Below are 25,149 nucleotides of genomic sequence, written 5' to 3'. Positions count from 1 at the left end.
TCAGCACTCTTATGGCTTGGGGGTAGAAGCTGTTCAGGAGCCTTTTGGTCCCAGACTTGGTGCTCCAGTACCGCTTGCCGTACCGTAGCAGAGAGAACAGTCTATGACTTGTGTAGGTGGAGTTTTTGCCAATTTTTAGGGCTTTCCTCTGACACCGCCTGGTATATAGGTCCTAGATGGCAGGGAGCTCGGCCACAGTGATGTACTGGGCCGTAGGCACTTCTCTTTAACGCATTACAGTCGGATGCCAAGCGGTGAAACAGCCAGTCAAGATTCTCTCAGTGGTACTGAGAACTGTAGAACTTTTTGAGGATCTGAGGGCCCTTGCCAAATCTTTTCAGCCTCCTGAGGGGGGGAAGATGTGTTGTTGTGCCCTCTTCATGACTGTTGGTGTGTTTCGACCACGATAGGTCCTTAGTGAGTTGGACGAAGAAGAACGTGACGCTCTCAACCCGCTCCACTACAGCTCCGTGGATTTAAATGGGGGTTGTGCTCGGCCCTTCGTTTCCTGTCGTTCACGATCAACTCCTTTTGTCTTGCTGACATTGTGAGTTGTCTCCACACTAGAGCGCTTCGTGTCGAATAAGTGAATAGATTACTGCTGATGTGTATTTGGGGGTGAGTCATCTACTCCTAGGTCAACTGTCATTCCACATCTCTGGCATAAGTACTCTCACTCAGTAAGGTTTGTTGCAGCCCATATAAGCCACAGAGAGCAGCATGTACTTGGAAGACAGTGAATTTGTGATATTAGTAGTATTTTATAGTCCTATAAGTATATTTGCTATATAGCCTAGTCATATTAGTAATGTTCTGTGAAACTGTCACACTGTCCCTCCAACTAAAAATAAACTATAAATGTTGCGTGTGTCTCTGACTTCTCAAAAGAAAGAACAAGGGGAAAAAACTGACTTCTTGGTATCACACAAACAGGCTGTCAAAATGGCCAAAAGCTGTTTTTAGCAACTTTCATCACAGAAGCTTGCATGATGCCATTGGCAGAGAACAGCGAGAGGTGCACCAGATTATTCCCGTTGCCAAAGTGGGCCAAGCAGTCTAATCTGCTGCAGAATGTGCATAATCTGTCTAATAACATCAGCAATCTTTAATCATTAACGGTAAGGCCAGCTCTGCCAAGCAATCCTTTAATGTAGGGAAAGTAGGGGAAAGTGTGTGAAACAAAAGATGGCATTGTCCTGCAGGGGAATTGGGGACATTAGCCCCAAACCACAGCCACACATGACCGGGCCAACGTGTTTGTCTCACTTGTTCTGCAGGGAACACGTAACAAATTACTCCTTGGGTGGCAAGCCAGTGTGCAGGGCCTGCCTAACGCACTTACGGAAATTGAAACGCAAACAAAATTAAAAGTGTTTTTGAGAGCGCCGGTATTTATAGCTGTCAGATTTACTGTTCGAATGGAGGTGGTGGATCATTGTTCTTTAGATCGCAAATTGAATGAGAGTCTTGAGAGTCTGTGAGTTGTGGTGCAATGTTCTCTGCAGCCTTTTCATTTCAGTTTTTAAAGGAGACGCAAATCGGGCTCCCTCTGGTCGTTACGAGGATGAATAACAGCTGCTGGCTTCTGTGGTTGTTGTTTCAGATCAGGAATAAATATCTTCAGATCAGTACCCCAGAGTGGTATGTTATGTTCAGCATCGCACCAAAAAAAAAGCAAGCTTCCGGAAAGCAGCAAATGGAAACTATTTTGGCGATCACAAAAGAACACGAGTAGAGATTTCCGGCTGTCGGTAGCCGTGATCTGTGGGGAAGTTTGAGCCGAGTCAGATCCTCAGGGAGTCTATTTCGGGCGCTCCAACCGGATTTTTAGCGTGAAAAGTGTTGGTTGGTCGGTCCTCCGAGCCAGAGCCTTGGTCCTGGATCTGCTCTGACATCTGGTGCCCGGTCTGTGCCAGGATAACCCTGTAGTATCCCCCCCCCCCTCCACACACACACCTCTCACACACCTCCAAGCTCTCACAGAGGAGAGGAGCGGTGCGGCGCGGGAACATATGTCACCCCCCCCACTCCTCTGAGGATCACTGTAATTAATCAGACCCCGAGACGCGAGCGAGGCACGTTCATACCCACACACACACACACACACACACACACACACACACACACACACACACACACACACACACACACATACATACAGCCCCTCACAGGAAACAGAAGGCCAGGAATGCGTGTCAAGCACCAAAAAACACTTTTCTTAACTACTCTATATAGCCTTCGCCCATATGTCTTTCCCTGGCTCGTTCTGTTTCACGACACCACACTATTCAATCAAAAGCTGTATTCAGTTTTTGGATTAAGGCAAAAGAACAGTTCTCTTGCACTGAGAGCATGTTTCAATCCATTTCTACTAATTATACTGAACAAAAATATACGCAACATGCAACAATTTCAAAGATTTTACTGAGTTACAGTTCATAGAAGGAAATCAGTCGATTGAAATAATTTATTAGAACCTAATCTATGGATTTCACATGACTGGGCAGGGGCGCAGCAATGGGTGGGCCTGGCTCCCCAGTGGGTGGGCCTACCCAATCATAAATTGTTTTTTCCCACAAAAGGGCTTTATTACAGACAGGAAAAACTGTCTGACCCCCGCAGGTTAAGAAGCCGGATGTGGAGGTCCTGGGCTGTCCTGGTTACACGTGGTCTGCGGCTGTGAGGCCGGTTGGACATACTGCCGAATTCTCTAAAATGACGTTGGTGGCTTATGGTAGAGAAAGGAACATTCAATTATCTGGAAACAGATCTGATGGACATTCCTGTGGTCAGCATGCCTATTGCACGCTCCCTCAACTTGAGACATCTGTTGCATTGTTTTGTGTGACACAACTGCACATTTTCGAGTGGCCTTTTGTCCCCAGCACAAGGTGCACCTGTGTAATGATCATGCTGTTTAATCAGTTTCTCGATATATCACACCTGTCAGGTGGATGGATTGTCTTGGCAAAGGAGAAATGCTCACTAACAGGGATGTAACCAAATTTGTGCACAACTTTTGAGGGAAATAAGCTTTTTGGAGCATTTCTGGGATATTTTATTTCAGCTCATGAAATACGGGACCAACAATTTACATGTTGCATGTACTCCCTGACGAAGGCCATGCAGCCGAAACGCGTCGGTTTAAAAAAAAAAAGTGTTTCTATTGAACATGCCATACCAATAAAGGCATTTTAATTAATTATATGAAGAGTGCCTTGGTTCTCCTTTCTTTTTGAATTTACATGTTGCGTTTTACATTTTTATTCAGTATATTTCACATAGGAAAATTGGTTTTACTCATTCAGTGAATTTAGATGACAACATCCCAGTACATGAACAATGTTTCTTAAACTTCCATATAGGGATTATTGCTTGGTCAGAGGCCTCAGTATCCATCACTATGCTGTCCCTGGGTCCTGGTTGTCTTTAACAGGAAGGGATTTAACTCTGATGCTCTCTTCCATTCTCTGCCACTCTGCTCTCGCTCAATCTGCCGCTGTCACAATCCTCCGCCACTGCATTCATCCAGTGAACAATTGACCTCTCAGAGACGTGCCCGGATCCAGGCTTTCAAGCGATTCTCTGAGTGCTTCAAAACTTCTAACTAATGACACTTGAAATGAATATGTGCAAGGCAATTTAGGCTAATTAGGAAGCCTCTTCTCCCAAGTACTGAAACATTAAGATGACATACTGTTCATTCTGGATTACTTTAATTGGGACAATTATTGTAATTTTGTCGCAATTACGTGTTGAGATAAAAGCGCATGTGTGCGATTCTCTTTATGTAAAATCCTAATAAGCTTCTAAATACTTTGCCACAAAAGGAGATTAGCTTTTTTTTTTTCTGGAACACTTTTGAACTTTACTGCCTTTAAATGAAGTCCCTTTGCTTCTCTCCCTCTATATGCTATTGTTAATGCCGCATTTCCAGCACGTACACGACTTGTCTGTAAAATCTCGATTGCACTGCTAGCAGTAGAAAGATGTTTTTCTCCCTGTCGCCTTTTCCCTCAGAGGGAGCCCATTGTCCCTGAGCTAAATCCTGCAGGAGGCATTTTGGCGGAAGGACTAAACTTGTAATTCAATAGTGCCTTCGTTATTTTCCAAGAGGCCCTAAAGCACTACAAATTATAAAGCTGCTGGAAAGCCATCTATTTCCCAATAGAGTGTGGTCTATCTCTCTGATAGGGAGCTCTTTATTGAGTCCACACAGTGTCTGTGACAAACCGTATGCCCTCCAGATAGCGGAGATGGAGCGGAGAGGGTGAAGGGACCTCTATACAGGGCTATTATGAAGTCTACAGGACTACAATTGTGGCTGATGTGAATACCCCTTGTCGATGTCAGGTGTCCTCATAACCCAGGATTGTTGGCACATTGACATAGCACCATAGTATACAGGGAATGGTGGCTATATTTCATGATTTGAAAGTGAATCCCAGAGTTTGTCTACCAGTGCTGAACAGAAAAGTTGTGAGTGTATGAGCGGTGACTACTTTAATGGCCTACGCCCAGGTTATTGCTGTGTCCAGTGTCCACCTGGTAGTTTCCTCTCAGGTGGCCTGAGAGTGTTGGGCAGTCCAGGTGGTGATGCTTCATTCTGCCTTCGCCTCTCATATGGACATGTTTATCCAGTGGTCCAGCAATACCCACCCATCTGTTGTGTGTGTGAAGATGGGAGAAGCACCAGGGCCCGGGTGGGTGTGTTAGTTACATACATCCCTCAGGTGTTGGACCGTCGTGACTAAGGGATGAATCAGCAGGAGATAGACGAGCTTCACCAGGCTCCCGCAGAGCAAACAAAATGGCCACAGAGTCTATGGAACAAAATGTGAAGAAAATCCTAAAAATGCAATTTAGTACGGAACTGTGGCCGATGTCCACAGGCCCAGCCTCTGTGTTGAGGTGTGTCCTCAACACAGAGGTTTCCCTACCACTACCACTACCACATACTCTGGTGGATAATAGCCATGTGATGGAAAAGCAGTCTGTTACGTAGCATTCCTTCTTAGCAAATCCACTTAGAGCCCTTTCATTATTTCATAAGCTGAAGTTGAATTTGAAGGATTAAACACTTTGAAACAGGAAAACCAGACTGTTTTCAGATTGAAGCAGGGATAACATCCATGTGATCTGAAATGTTGTAAATCAAGGATAGACTATCAAAGACTAAAATCCATAATCAGAATATAAGGCAATAGACTGCTCAGATTTTGTGCTTGGTTTTACCTGTGACTAGGCTTTGACTACACTATGTATGCTAGTGTGGTTGAGCCCATAAGCATTTGTGTGGGTGAGTGAGCATGTTTATGCTGGCTTCTGTCTTTCTGGATGTGCCTGTGGACATATATATCAGTGATCTCCCTCCCTCTCTATTGTGCCGTATGTGGGAGAAGGTGGCAGGGGTATTATAAATAGCAGTGCTGGGCTGCGAGGGGTCATCGTTGACCTTTAAAGTGGACAGTGTTGCTCGTCACAGGGCCTAGGGCACACTGAACCCCCTCTAGCTTTGATGTGCCACCCAGGGCCACAAAGGTCAAATAGGGTCAAGCCAGCATAGAGGAAAGGATGGTCACTAGAGATAAAGGAAGTGTGTGGCGAGCAAAGCCTGTGTGTGAAAATGGCAACTCTTCTGGGAACTCCTTTTCTGGAAATCCCTTGATCCGAGCAATGAAAAAGAAAATGGGTGTCTTTTCCCATCGCCGCTTAATTAAAAGCGGCTTCTTATTCTGAGCATAGTTATGCAACTACTGTATAGCTTAAGGATTTATCAGCTTTATCAAGGACCGAGTTCTTGAATGACAAGTTTTTTAAAACTTGGAAGCTCTCTGTTCCAAAGAACTTTCTTAAGAACTTTCTTAAGAGCTTTCTTAAGAATCCTGCTCTTAGCTGGCCACTCCTCTTTCTCCGTTCCCAGACAGGAAGGCGAATAGAGGCGACGCCAGGACAGCGGAGTCAATCACCACCTTCCGGAGACACCTGAAACCCCACCTCTTTAAGGAATACCTAGGATAGGATAAAGTAATCCTTCTCACTCCCCCCCCCCTTAAAAGATTTAGATGCACTATTGTAAAGTGGCCGTTCCACTGGATGTCATAAGGTGAATGCACCAATTTGTAAGTCGCTCTGGATAAGAGCGTCTGCTAAATGACTTAAATGTAAATGTAAATGAGTTGCAGAAATGAATCTGTGGTCATCTCCAAATAGAACTGTCTCTCTTTCTCTCCCTCTGTTTATTACTCTGTCTGTCTCATCACCAGGTCATCCTGTGTCTGAGGTATCTCCTCCTCAATAAAGTTAAGTAAAGGATTACTGGTCGGGGCTGTTTTCATGTTTTTGCCAGACAATAACAAACTTTATTTACCTGGACGGATTACATTAATCACTTGTTTGACTTCTCATATACCGTCTCAACCCTGACACGCATCAAACACCCACGTTGACTGACTGCTCTGCTCAATTCATGTCAGGAATGCCTCATTCTATTCCTGTTTAGCCACACTCGGCAGTGGACTGGAGTTCAAAACGCTCCCTTTCACATAAATCATCAAACTGGGCCTAGTTTTCTAATATCCTGTACAGGGTTTGTTAGGAATTGAGTTTATCTCCCTTGAATGAATGGTTCAGCTAAGGTTTTTTGGGGGTCTGGAACGGGTGGGTTTGTGTACAGATGAGTTTAATCATTTCGGAGAAACTCTGAATCCCAACCCCATTTCTGCGAGGCCATTCTAAGGCTGCAGCGTTTTTATCAGAGTGGTATGTTTCCCATTACGCTGCATTTCTCTGCGGTCCGTTTTAGATACAAAGGCCTGGCTTAATACATAGGAATGGCAATTACAGGCTTAAACTTTGCCACGGATGTATACGAAAAGCAAAGTTGCGTTTGAATGTCCGCTGGCATAGCGGAGAGAAGATGCAACCCAATTCGGCCAAAGAAACACGACAGTTTAAGTAAATGGAAACATGGCGGCATCTAAATTGAAAACGTTATTTGCTCTCGTTTTCAGGTAGACGAGGGATTGGCAGACTCCTCTAGCACAATAATCCTCCCACTCTGGAGTGTTGACGCTGCGAGGCCACGCGCCAGCCAGTCCGGCCGTTGGTTAGAGAGCCTCTTCGAGTTCGCCCACCTGCCCGTCGGCCTGAGGAACGCGCCAAGGCCCGGGCGCGCCATTGTGACGGACCACTGTTGTTCTTTTCAGCGCCAAACATTGATTCTCTTTATGGCCCTCCGAAAACAAATGTGTGTTGGCATTTCGCTTCTCTCCGGGCCCCTTTATGGAAATGCTCAGCCTCATTGTGGGTCATCTGCACATCGTCCACACACAGAGGGTGGATGTAAGCATTGTCAAGTGACACATTCAGCGCCTGCAAGAGGTAGGAGAGCGGGGAGGAATAGAGGGAGAATTATTCTCTTTCCAGTCAGCTGCAGTATGTGGGAGTGTTGGGGAAGAAGAAAGGCTTGTCGAGCCAGTTTTTGGATCGATTAGCATTTGGAAGAGCCCAGAAACCTCCCAAGCGCTAGGCGCTGCAACAGACAGTGTACAAGAGCCTGTGCTTGTAATGCAAGACCCCATCAATGGGGTTATTGTGTGAAACCGGCTGCAGGATTCCTGACATGCTTTATTTCTGTCTCCAGCCTTTTAAAAGTAACGTGTCGGCTTCCGATCTCACCACAGCGCAATCCTCCAGCTTGTCAGTCTCACGAAAGATGGACTGATAGCAATCGAACAAAGCCCCTCCTGTCTCCCTCCGCCAGTGTCAGAAGCAATTAACGTCAATTACTTTGATGTCATGGCCAAGCATTCTTCCTCAATTTACTCCAAATCTGTCACTTGACGTGTCCTATTGGCACGTTCGGAGGCACTTAAAAAAGCGCTCCATGTGCCACAGTACAGTAGATGGTCAAACGTGTTGGATGGTGTTACACCAGATAATAAACCCATGCCCATGTGTGATTTCATGTGTGATTCTCCTGACCTGTGCTATCATCAGAACAAGGGCACTATTATTAAGAGGGATGATGTTTGAATGACTCAGTCCTTTGCGGCTGACTGGTGGCTGCCAGCAGAAGGTTCGGGTTGGACAGCGGGGTGTGAATGCTAGGAATGGGGTCTCTGTGCCACAGTGATGGATACCTTTACTTCGTCCATGCAGTCCATCTTTGGAAGATGCTGTTAACAGTGTGTGTGCTGGGTACCACCATGGGTCAGAGTCAATAAAAGGCTCCTCTAAGTACTCATATATGTAGCTCTGGGCATCTCTGTAGATGAATGCTCCACTCTACTCCCCATACAAAGGGTTGAGACTGAAGATTTGACTTGTTCAAATACAGGTTATAGTGAAATACATTGGAAATATGTGTGTTATAGGGAGTTAATACTTTAAAAAAAAATGTCAATCCCAAAAAATGTGAAAATAAAACGTACATTGACGTCCGAGGGTAAAGGTTCAGAATACGTTTGCGTGGCCGCATTCATTAGCAATTCTTTGGCATTATCTTCGTAAACTATGTGGAATAGATCTAGGTTTTCTTAGGAAAGACAAAGCATCACTTAAGATTCCTTAGAGGCAGTAGGGGAGTGTGTGCTCTGTGTAGACACTGCAAGAGCTGGAGGAAGTCCCCTCAGTGCTGCAGTAGTGTGTGTGTCTCACTGGCTCCTGTTGGTCTGCGTCTGTGCACACAAATAAACAGAGCCCAGCTGGACTGCTGGAACAGCACAAGGCTCTCAGCGCGGGTTAATACAGCGCGTGGGAAATGGAATCAAAATCACATTCCCTCACTACCATGAATCTAAATATCTATGGAAATCCCCATCGTCACTGACCTTCCCAGGTGTTTTTGGTAGTGGACAGTGTGTTTTGTGCATTTGAGACTGTTTTGTTAGTGAGAGTGTCTGAGAGGTTATGTGTCTGTTTTGTGTATGTGTACTTCATGACAGACAGACAGACGGGCAACCACCTAATGGCCCTCATGTGAGAGGTCAGTTGACTATTAGCATGGCCATCTGTCCCTCCCTTCAGCCCGCACTGACCCTTTGGTTAGATGGTTGTGATGGAGCACAGTGAGGGGCATTGTCCAGCAGAGCACAGCTGTTCTGCTCTCCTCTTCTTTCTCACCCACCTGCTTCACACCCTGCCTGCACTTCCTCTTGGGCTAGACTCAGACGCTACCCTATGTGTCAGCACTCCACTACTATGGCAAACTACAAAAAAGTTTTGGGCTGATGCCTTAAAGGATAGGAAGCATGAGTTTTTACTCACCAAAGTAACAACACAGTATGGTCAAAGACTTAGTAACTTAGTTGTAGTTGCAATTTTATTTAATTTTTTATGTTACGTTTTTTTTTTTTTTTTTTACCTTTTATTTAACTAGGCAAGTTAGTTATGAACAAATTCTTATTTACAATGACGGACTACCCCGGTCAAACACGGACGATGCTGAGCCAATTGTGCGCCGCCCTATGGGACTCCCAATCACGGCCGGATGTGATACAGCCTGGATCTGGTTACCTATAACTACAAACATAGTTATGTTTTAGCGTTTATATATATTTATTAACTTATTCCTGGATATCTAAGGAACTACCCACAATGCACTATTTCTCAACATCATATGGAGTACCGGTGCTACCTTGCTAGTTCCAGCTGGCTAACGTTAGCTATTAGCCACACTAGCATGTATTTACATTCTAACGTAATGTTAGCAGGCTAGTAGGGCTAAAGTTAGCAGGCTAGTTGGCTTGTAAGTTAGCAGAAAATTACATTGAAACCAGTAGTCATAAGTGCAATCGAGTTGGTTTCATTTTAAGTTATACATTTTTTGTTTACTTTTCTGCTGGAGTTTACATTATAGGGAATAAGCTGGCTTGTTATTTCTGGCATGACTTCAGAAATCAGTTTTAGGTAATAACTTGAAAAATAGAAAAGTGAGGTATAACTTTGCATTGGGACTTTAGTTGTGTATAAGCCTACTAATGCAAATCCATGTGTTACATGTGGTAATGTGTATATACTACCTACCCCTTTAAGTTATTTCCAGGTATCAATGTGGACTCATATTGGGGGATGTTCATTGGTTATTCCTCACTTATTTCACATAACTACAGGTATGTGCACTGCTTACACTCTTAGAAAAAAGGTTCCATCTAGAACCTAAAAAGGTTCTTAGGCTATCCCATGGGAGAACCCTTTGAAGAACCCTTTTGGGTTCTACCAGGTCAATTGTGGAGTAGCACAGCTAACCAGAACACTAGCTTGAGCAAATCATTACTCATCTCCGTACTGAGGTCACTGAGTCACGTGCTTGTGGATTGCGTGTCAGTAGGTGCAGAGGGCACTGATTCTGTGACAGCATTTAGCCTACTGTGTGTGTGTGTGTGTGTGTGTGTGTGTGTGTGTGTGTGTGTGTGTGTGTGTGTGTGTGTGTGTGTGTGTGTGTGTGTGTGTGTGTGTGTGTGTGTGTGTGTGTGTGTGTGTGTGTGTGTGTGTGTGTGTGTGTGTGTTCCTGCCTGTGTACAACAACAACAACGAGGTCTTAACCCCGGTCTGTTTACCCAGCAGATCTAGCTCAGCTGGGCATTAATGGGCATTAAGGTATCTGAGCTTCAATTGTGTCAAGATTTTTCCTCCGCAAATTGAGGAGATTCGGCCCTTAGTAACGTGATTAGCAAACAGCAGCAGCAAGGCTGGGCCCAGACCAGCCTGCCTTCAGTTAGTTTAGCACAATGGTGTGGTAAGCGGCTAATCCAACTGCAGAAAGACCAACCTCTGCCCGATCCATTTTTGGGGCGAAACACTGGGAAATACCCTCCAAACCCAGCTTGTGCTTTCCCACAGCTTAAGAGAGACACACACAGACAGACAGGGATGGCGAGAGGAAAATTGATAGGCAAAATGTTTGTTCAGCTGATAAGGCTGACGCCCACACGGATGATGGAAACTTCATCCCTCAGAATGCATTCATAATGTGCTATTTACAGTGGTTGAATAACTAAGTCCAACCAGAAAAGCAAAAATGGCAAAGTATGAAAATGTTTCTGGTACCATTTTCTGGTGGTTGGGTGGAATAACTTGCACAGTGCAGTTGGGTCATCTACCATACATCTATGTGTATGTAATGGATGGACATGCACTATTTGTGAGATAATGTTCAATTGTCATCATCTCCATAAATATAGAGGGGGATGTCAAACATTTGGAACACCTTCCCAACATGGAGTTGCACACCACCCCCTTTTATCTTCAGAAGAGCCTCAATTCGTTGGGGGCATTCAACAGGGATACTGGCCCATGTTGACTCCAATGCTTCCCACAGTTGTCCTTTTGGGTGGTGGACCATTCTTGATACACACAGGATACTGTTGAGTGTGAAAACCTCAGCAGTTCTTAACACAAACAGGTGCACCTGGCACCTATCATACCCTATTCAAAGGCTCTTCAATCTTTTGTTTTGCCCATTCACCCTCTGAATGGCACACACACACAACCCATGTCTCAATTGTCTAGAGGTTTAAAAATCCTTCTTTAACCTGTCTCCTCCCCTTCATCTACACTGATTTTGAAGTGGATTCACCTGGTCAGTCTATGTCAAATCCATGTAATGTTTTGTACACTCAGTGTACATTTACTTCGAGGCTACAAACAAAGATTGAACATCCCCGTTTGCAGAACACTCCCAGTTGAACACAGCTTCTAAATGAGTCTGAGCAGCAAACCTCTGATAGTCATCTCCTCATGTTTCCTCTGCTGTCAGACCCAGATAACAAACTGGAGCTATGAGTCACCAAACTAAATGGACTTATCTCTCGCTTTTCATGATGCCGGAGCAGCGATGACCGTTGCGGTGGCCTCTACTAGAGATAGATGAAATATCTCAGTGTGTCATCTTCAGCACGTTTAACAGTCCTATTTCTTCTTTCACTCTCGCTTCCTCTCCTCTAGAATCTCCCAAAACATCCCCACCACCAAAGACGTAGAGCCCCTGCTGGAGATCGACGGGGACATCCGTAGCTTCGAGGTGTTCCTGTCCTCTAGGACGCCCGTCCTCACGGCACGCGACGTGGAGATGTTCCTCCCCTGCACCGTCAACCTGGACCCCAAACTCCGGGAGATCATCGCAGGTCCGTATATTTACACACAAGCATCACTATTGTAATGGTCATTACACTCGCTTTGTCAAGCTCACTCAGCTCAAAGACCTAGGCCCATATTAACAAAATATCTCAGAGTAGGAGTGCTGATCTAGGATCAGTCCCCACCTGTCCATATACTCTTATTCATTATGATCTAAAAAGGAAAAACGGATCCCATGTTATCATTTCTACTCTGAGACTCTCTTTGTAAACATGCCATTAACTGAAATGAATGTACAGTGCCTTCAGAAAGTATTCATACCCCTTGACTTATGTAAATAGGATATTTCTGTATTTCATTTTATAGACAAAAATGTCTCTAAAAACATGGTTTCAGTCTGTCATTATGAGGTGTAGATGGGTGAGAGATTTGTTGTTGTTGAATTCAGGCTGTAACACAACAAAATTAGGAATAATTCAAGGTGTATGAATACTTCCTGAAGGCACTGTAAGTGTTCTGTCAATATATTTGTGTAATTAGCTAAATTGTTACTTACTCATTGATCTGCAACCAAACACATTTAAATGCAGCCAACGACAACAGTCGGTCAGCTATCCAACTCAAAGGGCCTGACGTCACTAATAAAGGAGACTGTGCGTGTGCGAGGGAGCTTTGGAAGGTGACCAATGCCCCTGTCCCTCCCTGGCCAGTCATCCAGTCCTGTTTCCAGTGTCCTGCAGCCAGCCAGTGGTCACAGTGGTCAGTGATACCCACTCACTCACTTACCAGGCTGACTCACTCACTCATAAGGCCTCCATTGTGCTCCCTTACTGCAGGATTGGGTCTCTACTCAACCCATCATTCAACAACATGCACTCTTATGACCGAGACATTTTGGTGCCCGTTTCTTACCTGGCCACTTATCCCACTCTGTTTCGTTTTTTTGTATATATTTGTTGTTGTATTATAAGACAGTTAAAATGCAATTTATCTGCAGAAGAAAAAAAAATCTTGGCAAAAGTCAGAGTTAGTGAATTAATGTTGTCTATTTTCAGTAAAGCCAATAACTTTAACAATGTGTTATTTTCCACCCTGCTCCCTCAAGTGCACTCAATCACACAATGAAAGTTTATCCATGTACGTGGCATTTGATTTGCATTCTATCCACAGAACTATCTCAATGTGAACCCGCTAGGAACGATCAAATATGTTTGGTTGAATCTGTTTCTGAGTGGGTGGATCTAAAGTCTCTTTATAGTCGGAGCCAAGACGTGATCTACATCAGCATCAGAGATGAAATGTCTCCTTTTCACTCCCCCGCTCCTCCCTCCTCTCCCTCTCTCTCTTCATAATGTCTTTCTGTCTCTCCACCCACTCCCTCCCTCTATCTCTCTCCTTATCTAGTCCTGTTACAATCTTTCCCCCTCACTTGTCGCTCCCTCCTTCCCCCCCTCCCTTCTCCCTCTCTCCCTGTAGATGTTCGTGCTGCCAGGGAGCAGATGCACATTGGAGGAGTGACCTATCCCACGCTGCCCCTGCAGGACGTCCCAGCCCGCGCCTCCTCTGCCTTCGGCCAGCACATGGCCGCCTGCTCCCCCACTGGCTCCTTCTCTGGCTCCCTGCCCCCCCCAGGGCTAGTGCCCCCCCAGCCCCACAGCAGTTACTACAGCATGCCCGCCCCGCAGCACCCCTTCTACACCCGGGTGAGACGTCAACACAACACAGCAGCAGACAGACAACTGACTGCACCTGAACGTAGCTCAGAACATATTAATTTAGTATACGGTAGAGTACCAAAGTTTTGTTCAACGTACTTCAGTACACCTTAGTATGAAGAGAATCACAGTGCAGTTGTATCTACCTCCGTTTTCCTTTGGAGACACACGACTTAAAGGGATAGCGCACCCAAATTACAAAATCAAATCAAATGTTTCTTACCCTGTAAGCAGTCTATGGGCAAAGGTATGACAGCAATCCATGATTTGTTAAGTGATGGTTAATTACCTCTGTTTTGTTAAGGTAACTGCACCGCTACCTCAGTGCACCTCACAATATAGGTCCATTTACTCACTTCACCTCATTTTTAAATGTTACAGTGCAGACCTCCTCTCTTTAAAAAAAAAAGGATCCTTCACAGTTCTAGGGTTACCTCAAATATATGTGTATGAATGATCCCTCATACAATCCTCATGTTGTGCGCTTTAACCATTCTCCTTCTTCATCCTTCCATATAGCCTTATTTCCCCCATCATGAGTATCACCTACCCCGGCATCAATACAGCTCCCATCCTCACCCTGCCCCGTCCCAGTCACGCCCCTCCATTAAAGCAGGCTACCCCTGGGACCCCAATGGACTTGTAAGTACAGAGCTGCCTGTCAGTAGTACACCTAGCACTAGTAGCTAGCAGTAGTACACTATAGTATAGTGCAGTGTTCTGTTCGAGGACCACCGAAAGCGAGACTGATTCAAAACCGGAGCAAGTCGAGTCAGAGTCAAGACAAAAGACCGGAGGGGGGTCGAGACCGAGTCAAGACCGAGACTGGGAGGGGGACAAGGGGTTCGAGACCGAGTCAAGACTGAGATCAGAAAAATGCGAGTCCAATTCAAGACCATGATTGTGATTTTGTCAAATCACCACAATAATAAGAGTTCAAAATGTCCAGTATTTCTGTGTTCATATTTCAGAACAACATATGGATTCTTTAGACATTCAGAATAGTGAAAAAATGCATACTGAGGGCAAATCGAGACACTCTACAAATTATTACTAACCCAAACACGGTGGGGAACCATGGGCCTTCTACGCCTTCTGAGAAGGGCTAAGGATTTATAAAATAATGATAATTATATTATTATTTTCAATGATGTTCTGACTTAATCTCTTCAGTTTTTGTTGGAAAGGAAAGGGTTAACAATGAGAAAAAAATATCCAATCAGGATTTTTCTTTGCTGGTCTCTGGGGAGATACATCTAGCTAGCTAAGTCAGCCATTGGCTAGACCATCAGAAGCTAGATAAAAGGCATCTGCCATTCAACTGTATTAGGGCAACATTTTCAACCAATCATATTTTGACTTAATGAGCGGGACCGTTTTTTTACAAAAATGTATGGAAACTTCTGCCTTCTTGAAGGTCAACAGGGCACTGCGCAATAGCAGTAGTTTTACCATGGTCTAGATAGCTAGTTGTCTGCTAGTTTGCAGACGCTGTTATCTAACAAGATGTTGCTAATTTGTTAGCTTCTCCCTTTTCAAGAGTAACTTTCGACCAGAAGTTAAGTTTGAAATGATCATCTGGTGAGTGGAACTGTGTTTTTCTTGCAGCGCTCTTGCTGTTGTTAGCCATCTCTTTGAAAATAACTTGTGTGTGAAACATTGTTGCATTTAAAGCAGCATTTTAGCAACATGAAATCTTATTAAAATATGTTTGAATAGACCCCCAGGAAGAATATGACACTTTAAAAGATATGGTCATTGATATGGTCATTTTCACAAATTCTTAAAATGTTTGGGAATTATGTACACTACTGTTCAAAAGTTTGGGGTCACTTAGAAATGTCCTTGTTTTTTAAAGAAAAGCACATTATTTGGTCCATTAAAATAACATCAAATTGATCAGAAATACAGTGTAGACATTGTTAATGTTGTAAATGACTATTGTAGCTGTAAATGGCAGATTTGTTAATGGAACCATCACTCCTGTGTTCCAATGGCACGTTGTGTTAGCTAATCCAAGTTTATCATTTTCAAAAGGCTAATTGATCATTAGAAAACCCTTTTGCAATTATGTTAGCAGAGCTGAAAACTGTTGTGCTGATGTAAAGAAGCAATAAAACTGGCCTTCTTTAGACTAGTTGATTATCTGGAGCATCAGCATTTGTAGGTTCGATTACAGGCTCAAAATGGCCAGAAACAAAGAACTTTCTTCTGAAATCCATCAGTCTATTCTTGTTCTGAGAAATGAAGGCTATTCCATGCGAGAAATTGCCAAGAAACTGAAGATCTCATACAACGCTGTGTACTACTCCCTTCACAGAACAGTGCAAACTGGCTCTAACCAGAATAGAAAGAGTGGGAGGCCCCGGTGCACAACTGAGCAAGAGGACAAGTATATTAGAGTGTCTACTTTGAGAAACAGACTCCTCACAAGTCCTCAACTGGAGGCTTCATTAAATAGTACCCGCAAAACACCAGTCTCAATGTAAACAGTGAAGAGGCGACTCTGGGATGCTTGTCTTCTAGGCAGAGTTACAAAGAAAAAGCCATATCTCAGACTGGCCAATAAAAATAAAGATTAAGATGGGCGGGCCTCCCGGGTGGCGCAGTGGTCTAGGGCACTGCATCGCAGTGCTAGCTGCGCCACCAGAGTCTCTGGGTTCGCGCCCAGGCTCTGTCGCAGCCGGCCGCGACCGGGGGGTCCGTGGGGCGACGCACAATTGGCCTAGCGTCGCCCGGGTTAGGGAGGGTTTGGCCGGTAGGGATATCCTTGTCTCATCGCGCTCCAGCGACTCCTGTGGCGGGCCGGGCGCAGTGCGCGCTAACCAAGGGGGCCAGGTGCACGGTGTTTCCTCCGGCACATTGGTGCGGCTGGCTTCCGGGTTGGAGGCGCGCTGTGTTAAGAAGCAGTGCGGCTTGGTTGGGTTGTGCTTCGGAGGACGCACGGCTTTCGACCCTCGTCTCTCCCGAGCCCGTACGGGAGTTGTAGCGATGAGACAAGATTGTAATTACTAGCGATTGGATACCACGAAAATTGGGGAGAAAAGGGGATAAAATTTAAAAAATAATAATAATAATAATAAATAAAAAAAATAAAAAAAGATGGGCAAAATAACACAGACACTGGACAGAGGAAGATTGGAAAAAAGTGTTATGGACAGACGAATCTAAGTTTGAGGTGTTCGTATCACAAAGAAGAACATTTGTGAGACAGAAAAAATGAAAAGATGCTGGAGGAATGCTTGACGCCATCTGTCAAGCATGGTGGAGGCAATGTGATGATCTGGGGGTGCTTTGGTGGTGGTAAGTGGGATATATGTACAGGGTAAAAGGGATCTTGAAGAAGGAAGGCTATCGCTCCATTTTGCAACGCCATGCCATACCCTGTGGACGGCCCTTAATTGGAGCTAATTTCCTCCTACAACAGGACAATGACCCAAAGCACAGCTCCAAACTATGCAATAGCTATTAAGGGAAGAGGCAGTCAGCTGGTATTCTGTCTATAATGGAGTGGCCAGCACAGTCACCGGATCTCAACCCTATTGAGTTGTTGTGGGAGCAGCTTGACCATATGGTACTTAAGAAGTGCCCATCAAGCCAATCCAACTTGTGGGAGGTGCTTCAGGAAGCATGTGGTGAAATCTCTTCAGATTACCTCAACAAATTGACAACTAGAATGCCAAAGGCTGTAATTGCTGCAAATTGAGTATTCTTTGACGAAAGCAAAGTTTTTAAGGACAACTATTATTTCAATTAAAAATCATTATTTATAACCTTGTCAATGTCTTGACTATAATTCCTATTCATTTTGCAACTCATTTCATGTATGTTTTCATGGAAAACAAGGACATTTCTAAGTGACCCCAAACCTTTGAACGGTAGTGTATACTAAGGCATTTGTGAAAATTCTATCGCAATATCGAGTGGGAAAGTGGCCATGCGTTTGGACAAATAATAGACACTGCAGTAAATAAAACCGACTTTAACATCTGTCTTGAGTATACACAGACCGGTGTGCTATAGTCAATCAGAGCTACAGTAGACCTTTATACAAACAAGCCATGTGCCACATCATTCACTTTGAACTGGACTGTGTGTTTACAGGCAGTTGCAACAGCGCAACTTTAGATCATTAGAAAGCATTTTCCAAAAGCCACAAAATACACCTGAATTGAATTATGCAAATATGTAAACACCACAGGAGCCCTCTTACATTTGGGAACTGTACAGTCCTATTGATCAAACTACCATGAAAAGATAGGCTCTCTCTCCCTCATCTATGCACATCAACAACGACAAGATCGACAACCAATGCTAGCCAGAGCAAAATGAGCTAAAATCTAACGAAAGAACATTAGATTAACCCTCTCAAACTTTTTCAGCTAGTAGGCCGTCAACATTTCTTTGATAAACATTAGGGAATTTTTGCTTCCTCATCCTTCTGCAGCTTGCCTGCCAATGCATGCTTGTCCCAACCAAGCACCCAAGCTAATTGGCTACGGTTGGCTAGTTTGCTAGCTAGCTACTTCCAGACACAAATGAGAACACCTCACTCTGACCATTTTACTCGCTGTAGCAGAGCTGGTTTGACTATTTACATGTTACCTAGAGTATTCTTGACTGTTACTTTTTTTGCCTACGTTTACTGATGCTGGTCATATTCAGCAGGTGTTGCACCTTCGTAAATTCATCAGTTATTCTGCACTCTGGCACACTCAGACGAGAGTGCTCTGAAATCGGAGTAGATAACCAGAGTGAATTTGCGAAGGCAAGAGATATGCTAACTGTCTAGCTAACGTTAGGCTCTGTGTTTTTAGCCTTCTACATATATAGTTAAGCTAGCCTATTAGCCACGTTATGACTGACTTGTGTGATCCTTGCCTTGCTAGTTTGATTGTATTGACATTCCCAGCCTTAGTTTCATTTTTCTGTTGCTGTCCAAAATATTGAGCCATTGAAACTGAAACAGTACATCCCGAATGGAGGCAGCAAACAATGTACCAGGCCAGCTGTGATTTACAACCTGATAGCAGAAGCAGTGGGTCACAGTAGACCTCTCCATCTGCCTTCAGGTCCATTATGTCATCTCGCATGACATGTACCCCTTTTTCTTTCCTCCCAACGTCTTTTCACTCTCCAAGGATTGTGTTGTCATGTATTTTATTTACATCCCATACTAGTTTGAGTCATTCTTATATCCAGTGCTCCCTTACCCACCCTGTGCCCCGTTCTGTGCCCGTGTCCGGATGTAATTGCTGAGGATGCCAGAGAGGGCCTCCCCACCCCCACTACCAGTGATCTCCCTGTGGTAACACAACAGGCTGGTGTGGAGTGTTGGCATTAGCTGGACTGTCCCCTTCCGTCTTGACTGTCCCAACTCGCCACACACAAACACACACCAAAATGCTTTCCATGCACTCGCGCACACACAGCTAACCTTTTCCATCGGCCAGACACACTAACATGGTTTGGAAAGCAGACGGGGTATGTCAGTGACAATGTCATATCTCGTGTTGAATAGTTGCACCGGTGGCTCCCCTGTTTGTGGCCAACACCGGAGCGAATTGTGATAGCTCAGTCCTGTTTGAATGTGAGTGTCATTGTCCAGGAGTGAACTAACCACTGTGCGAGTGCAACTGCTACCATTCTATACAGTATCTGCATGTAGGGAGCACATTCGTGTAGAACTAGTGCACAGGAAGGTTGAAGTAACTAAAGGCTAATGACATGGCAATTAGTACTGGATATACACATTTTACCATGGCCAATGTCTCAGCTTAGGTTTCCTTTTGGTAAGTACAATGTGTCTGACTGACTTGCTCTGTTCACTATGGAAGTCCAACAGGAAAAGGCCTATATGCCTACTGTCCTTACTGATCCCTCTCCATCTCTTTCGATTCCCATCACCCTCTGTATCCCACCCTCTCGCTATCCCTCTAATACTCTCTCCTCCCCGCTCTCTATTGGTCTGTGTATATAGCACAGTCTGTATGTGTGTGCAGTGGGCAGCCCAGTGTAATTGCCTAGCCCCAGCTGATGAATAGTGTACCGGCTATATCCCCATAGGGCTGGATGAGGAGGGATTAGCATCAGAGGCTAGCAGGACGGAAGCAGCAACTCAATGAGCACAAGGGCTTATCGTCTCACAGAGACGCTTCCTCCCTCACAGGCCTCTGTTTCCTCTTCCCCATCCCTCTGCTGCCCACGCCCCGCACCACTGTAATTACAGCCTTATCGCACACAGGGAGCTCACACACACACACACACACAGTTACACACACTTGTGTGCATACACACACACACTCACATGCGGGTACGTAATGGAACACTGTAACACACTGACACAGTGTACACAGTCACACATACAAAGTCTGGGTGGAGGACCAGGTTTTAAGGCTTCCTCAGAATGGAAACTTCTGCTTTTCTGTGTTAGGGGAGAAGAGTGCTCTCTTTCTCTGCTTTCCGCTTCACTTTCTCTCCAAACATCACGCTCATCACGCTGTTCGTACTCTCTGCAAAGATCATCTTCAGAATGTCCTCTGTTTCTAAAAAATAAATATGTATTTTTTTCCGTTTCCTACTGTAATAATTTGAAACTAAATGGCTTCTCGGTTTGTCTTTGCTTGACGGAATGCTGTAAAAGTGCCTTTGCCTGCTGTTTTTCCAAGATAAATGTCTTGTTTTCTAGTCTGACGTGAATGTGTCTCCTGTTCTCTTGCGTTCTATGATGACTTCAGCATGTGGTCTAATGTCCTGTCTGTCTCTATCCCTTGCTTTCTCTCCCCAAAGCAGTTTTTTGTCACAGCCTGTCAGACCCAAGCAGGTACACTCATCTCTTTGGATTTCACTGTTTCTAACTTTCTCGCCACCTTTCTACCTCACCTCCGCCAGCTAATACAACACGTCATGCTTTTCCCTCCGCCCGGCATGCATTAGACCTCCACGGATAATATATTTTCTTCTAGATAAGGTCGTTTTATGTAGTTGAATGTAGTTTTAGTTGAATGTACAATATTTCCCGAATTTAGGCCTCTTCTAGGTTTATGTTGCCATGTTTGCGAGACTCAATTTAGGAGCATGTTTCGAAATGCCTGTCAAGTAGTCTAATTTCTACACCTAAGAGGCAGAAATCATATGGGCCATCATTATTGAGGAGCTCAACAGTCTACAAGATAATTGCTCTCTCTGGTGCTTTTAATGAAAAAGGCTACAGGGGCATGCTAATCAAACTGACACAAGAAATGTCTATAAAACTTAACAGGTAAAGTTGTCTATGTTCCTTTGATACTTGTTCCTTTGCATAGCAGACGTGCAGATAGTGTGTTACAGCAAGTCTTGACTGCTATAGCCACACACACACACACACACACACACACACACACACACACACACACACACACACACACACACACACACACACACACACACACACACACACACACACACACACACACACACACACTATTAGTGCAGCTGATACAGCAGTACGCTACACTCCTTCAGCACTGTCTGTGTACAGTAGCTAACCTCCCTAACTGACCTTCACCCTCTGCCTCCTTTCACAGAGCGACAGCCCCCCACCCCGTTCTGCTCGGCTCTGTTAAGACGTCTACAGCTTATTTTCTCTAACAAGCACTCGCAGCGAGAGAGCGAGCACAGACATCTTCTAAGCCTCGCCGCCTTCTCGCCCATGTCGACAAAGCTGTTGTTTTGTTGTTGCTCAGTCTGAAACCATGTCCTAGTGGTATTAATAGAGAGAAAGAGAGAGCGGGGGGAGGGTTGTTGTGTTTTGTTTCACTGCTAGTGGGTGGCATGTCAGGCTAGCTGGGAGTCTCTGGTTCGAGATCATTAGGGGGGCGAGGATATTGGCTACTCTTCTAGCTTGTATGAGGGGGAGACGCGCACACACACGGCTCGTGTGTACATTGAATACTGCACTACCATCTACAGTGTTCAGATTAACATAAAGACCCCCAACAGAGCCCATATTGCACATCTGGTGCCACTTTAGTTACAATGCTCTTCTATTGTTACCTCACAGGTGCTTGCACTAACAAAGATAATTGCATTTTGGTTTTGCTTGCTCTTTTGTCTTTGTGCCATGCTGTGAAAAAGGGAATAGTGTTCCTGGTTGCAGTGAATAGATACTCCAGTGTTAACCTTCGTTCACATTAACGTAGCTGTGGTTGGTGTAACGTTACACTGTGGTGGTTGAAGCATTGCGCTAACCGTATGAGTTTGCAGTGGTTGTAAATGATCCATGCTACGCTACTTAGTCAAATGGTGATTCTGAGTCTGTCTCTGTCTCTGTGTCTGTCTGTCTGTCTGTCTGTCTGTCTGTCTGTCTGTCTGTCTGTCTGTCTGTCTGTGGGACAGGGTTCTGGCTCCGGGGTACCAGGCGCCCCTGTGGTACTCCTCAGCTCTCTGAACACGGACGCGGTGTGTGAGCGCGTCAAACACATCGACGGCATGGACCCTAGCATGCTGGCCCAGTACACTTCCACCATCAAGAAGGTGAGGCCTGCTATACACACACACACACACACACACACACACACACAACCCTCATATACACACACTCGGCCTCCTACGTTTGCTTATACAACACTTCTGTCAATAAAGTTGATTCAAAAGATTCAATATCAGTCATGTCAGTGACTGACATTTCACACAAGGGGTGTTTCTCAATATGCATACTACCGTGCTCCGAGCACGCAAATTGTAGAACGGAACAGTTGGAGTATGAGTCCAAATCAAAGTATGTAAAACAGAGAACAGAGGCCAATTCTCAGATGCGTACTTTTCAAAGCATGCATCGATGCAAGCGTCAACTGAAATATGAACGTAATATGACGCAAACACATAAAATACATCTCAACATTTCTTGAATGCCATCTGGTGAGTGAGAGAAGTGAGAGAAAATCAACTCCAACTTTGGAATTAAATGTTGCCCACGCGCATCGCATATGTTGCCTGAATACAATATTTTATGTTGATACGTTAATAAATACATACTGTGTTAATTTTGGCATGTTTAACTGCCTAGAATATCCACTGTAGCGTGCATAGATCAAAGGCTGGCTAACGAAGAATTGGTTGTTCGCTAGCTACCCATGAAGAATTTGTAGCTAACTTTGTCCAGCTACCGTTCATAACAACATTAGTTTTAGGTCGCTTTTACATGTAAAACTAGCTGGCTGGCTAGATTAATAGGATTCACATATAGCTAGCTGATAATTATGAAGTTACAAGCTCACGTTTGCTTTATGTAGTTATCTTGTTTAGTTTGTATTGTTCAAAGTTAATGCAGTAGCATGGGAGAGCGCATTGCTTTTCAAATGTACATTTGTATGTACTCAAGACCTCAGAGAACAAACTTGCAGCATGAGAGTGTGGAGCATGGTAGTATGCATATTGAGCAACACCCAAGGGTCAAATTTTTGTCTATTAAAGTTCTAATGCAGCTGTTTTTATCTCAATATCAAATCATTTCTGGTTAACAATTCCATACTGTACTGTGATTGTTTTCAATTAAAATGGTCAAAAAGAAACAAAAATAGCTTCTTAGCAAAGAGACATTTCTCAAGCAAGATTTTTTTGCTAGGACTGTCTGGGAGTGGTCGGAGTGGGGAGGGGAAAACTGAAAGCTAGCTGTTATTGGCAGAGGTTTGGAACTTCTTTCTTACTAGGCAGGCCAAAGCTCCATCACACCTGTCAGCAACGGATGTGGCTGAAATAGCCGTATCGACAAAATTGAAGGTGTAACCACATACTTTTGTATATATAGTGTATATAAAACACATGACAATCACATTTTTTACTGCACTGGGCCTTTTAATAATAATGATCTGTGTAGGCTTTATATGGCCCAACAAAACAGCCAAAGTCGCTGTCTGCATTGAGCTTCCAGTCCATTTAGACAGGATGTAATCAATGTCTAGGCTATATATCAAATCCTCTAGACCAGGTATTCCCAAACTGTGTGACGCGTAGCAATGCCGTCGGGGGTACGCCAAATAAAAATGTGATTCACATTTTTTTCTTCACATTTTCAAACAGTACATTTTCCAACGGAGCCATACATTTGGGTGAGGTTTTTTTCTCGCCTGAGTAGCCTCCGTTTCACTGCCAAAAATAAAATTATACCATCTGGTGTTTAGCGAAATAGCAACACAATGTCAAATGTTTAATTGCTAAATTGTAATTATTTCACTACTATGGCCTATTTATTGCCTAACCTCCCTTATCTTACCTCATTTGCACACACTGTGTATATACTTTTTTCTATTGTGTTGTTGACTGTATGTTTGTTTATTCCATGTGTAACTCTGTGTTGTTTGTGTCGCACTGCTTTGCTTAATCTTGGCCAGGTCGCAGTTGTAAATGAGAACTTGTTCTCAACTAGCCTACCTGGTTAAATAAATAAATCAGGTAGCCTCGTCAAATAATTAACATCCAATCACATTAACCGTTACTCTCTCGCGGGAAACCTTCACTCTTGCGCAGACATATAGAAACGAAACCTGACAATTTGAAAAATAAGCCATGGGAGTTTTTGGAGCGAGAATAAAGACGACTTTTGAGTAGTAAGACATGTATAAAAGCAACAGATACCATTAAGAAGGGGCTAGAAGCATCGTATATGGTGAGCTACCAAGTGGCTAGGACAGGCAACCCCCATACTATTGTGGATGACTTAATTCCTCCTGCTGCCGCGGATATGGCTGGGACAATGCTGGGGGAAAAGGCCCAAAAACTATACAGACAATGCCTTCATCAAACAACACTGTTTTACGATGCATCAGTGACATGGCAGGAGATGTTTTGAAACAATTACTGCTTCGCATACAAGCCAGTGAATTCTATGCGTTACAGCTGGATGAGTCAACAGACGTGGCGGGCCTGGCACAGCTCCTGGTATATGTCTGTTACGTTTATGGGGGGTCAATTAAGGAATACATCCTCTTCTGCAAACCACTGGAAACCAGGACAACATGAGAGGATATTTTTAAAGTACTGGACAGCTTTGTGACATCAAATGGACTTTGGCGGTCAAGATGTGTTGGTATCTGTACTGATGGCGCAAAGCCATGACAGGGAGACGAAGTGGAGTGGTAACGCATGTGTAAGCAGCTGATCCCGACGCCACTGCAGCATCCACCGAGAGGCTCTTGCTGCCAAGGGAATTTGGACACTACAGTGAAAATGGTTAACTTTGTTAAAGCAAGGCACCTGAACTGTCATGTATTTTCTGAATTATGCAATGATATGGGCAGCGACCATGTAACACTTTTACAACATACAGAAGTGCTCTGGTTATCAAGGGACAACTTTTTTTTTTAATTGAGAGACG

At 44.3% G+C, this 25,149-nt stretch overlaps 1 protein-coding gene across 6 annotated transcripts in view; it reads left to right on the top strand.

Moving 5' to 3' along the window:
• Positions 1 to 25,149, top strand: part of kidins220a (kinase D-interacting substrate 220a) — a 96,518-nt gene that overhangs the window by 57,321 nt on the left and 14,048 nt on the right. For 5 of the 6 annotated variants that reach the window (XM_071327147.1, XM_071327149.1, XM_071327148.1 and 2 more), the window contains 4 exons: positions 11,950 to 12,128; positions 13,558 to 13,784; positions 14,316 to 14,438; positions 22,173 to 22,310. In XM_071327147.1, coding sequence (XP_071183248.1) covers positions 11,950 to 12,128; positions 13,558 to 13,784; positions 14,316 to 14,438; positions 22,173 to 22,310 — 667 coding nt within the window. The remainder of the gene's footprint in view (positions 1 to 11,949; positions 12,129 to 13,557; positions 13,785 to 14,315; positions 14,439 to 22,172; positions 22,311 to 25,149) is intronic. The other variant, XM_071327151.1, reaches the window with a different exon arrangement.

This window comes from Salvelinus alpinus, chromosome 9 (genome assembly GCF_045679555.1).
Source record: "Salvelinus alpinus chromosome 9, SLU_Salpinus.1, whole genome shotgun sequence".
In the NCBI taxonomy this organism is placed as follows: domain Eukaryota; kingdom Metazoa; phylum Chordata; class Actinopteri; order Salmoniformes; family Salmonidae; genus Salvelinus; species Salvelinus alpinus.
The sequence above is the reverse complement of the archived record's forward strand: the minus strand, read 5'-3'. Positions and strand labels throughout refer to the sequence as shown.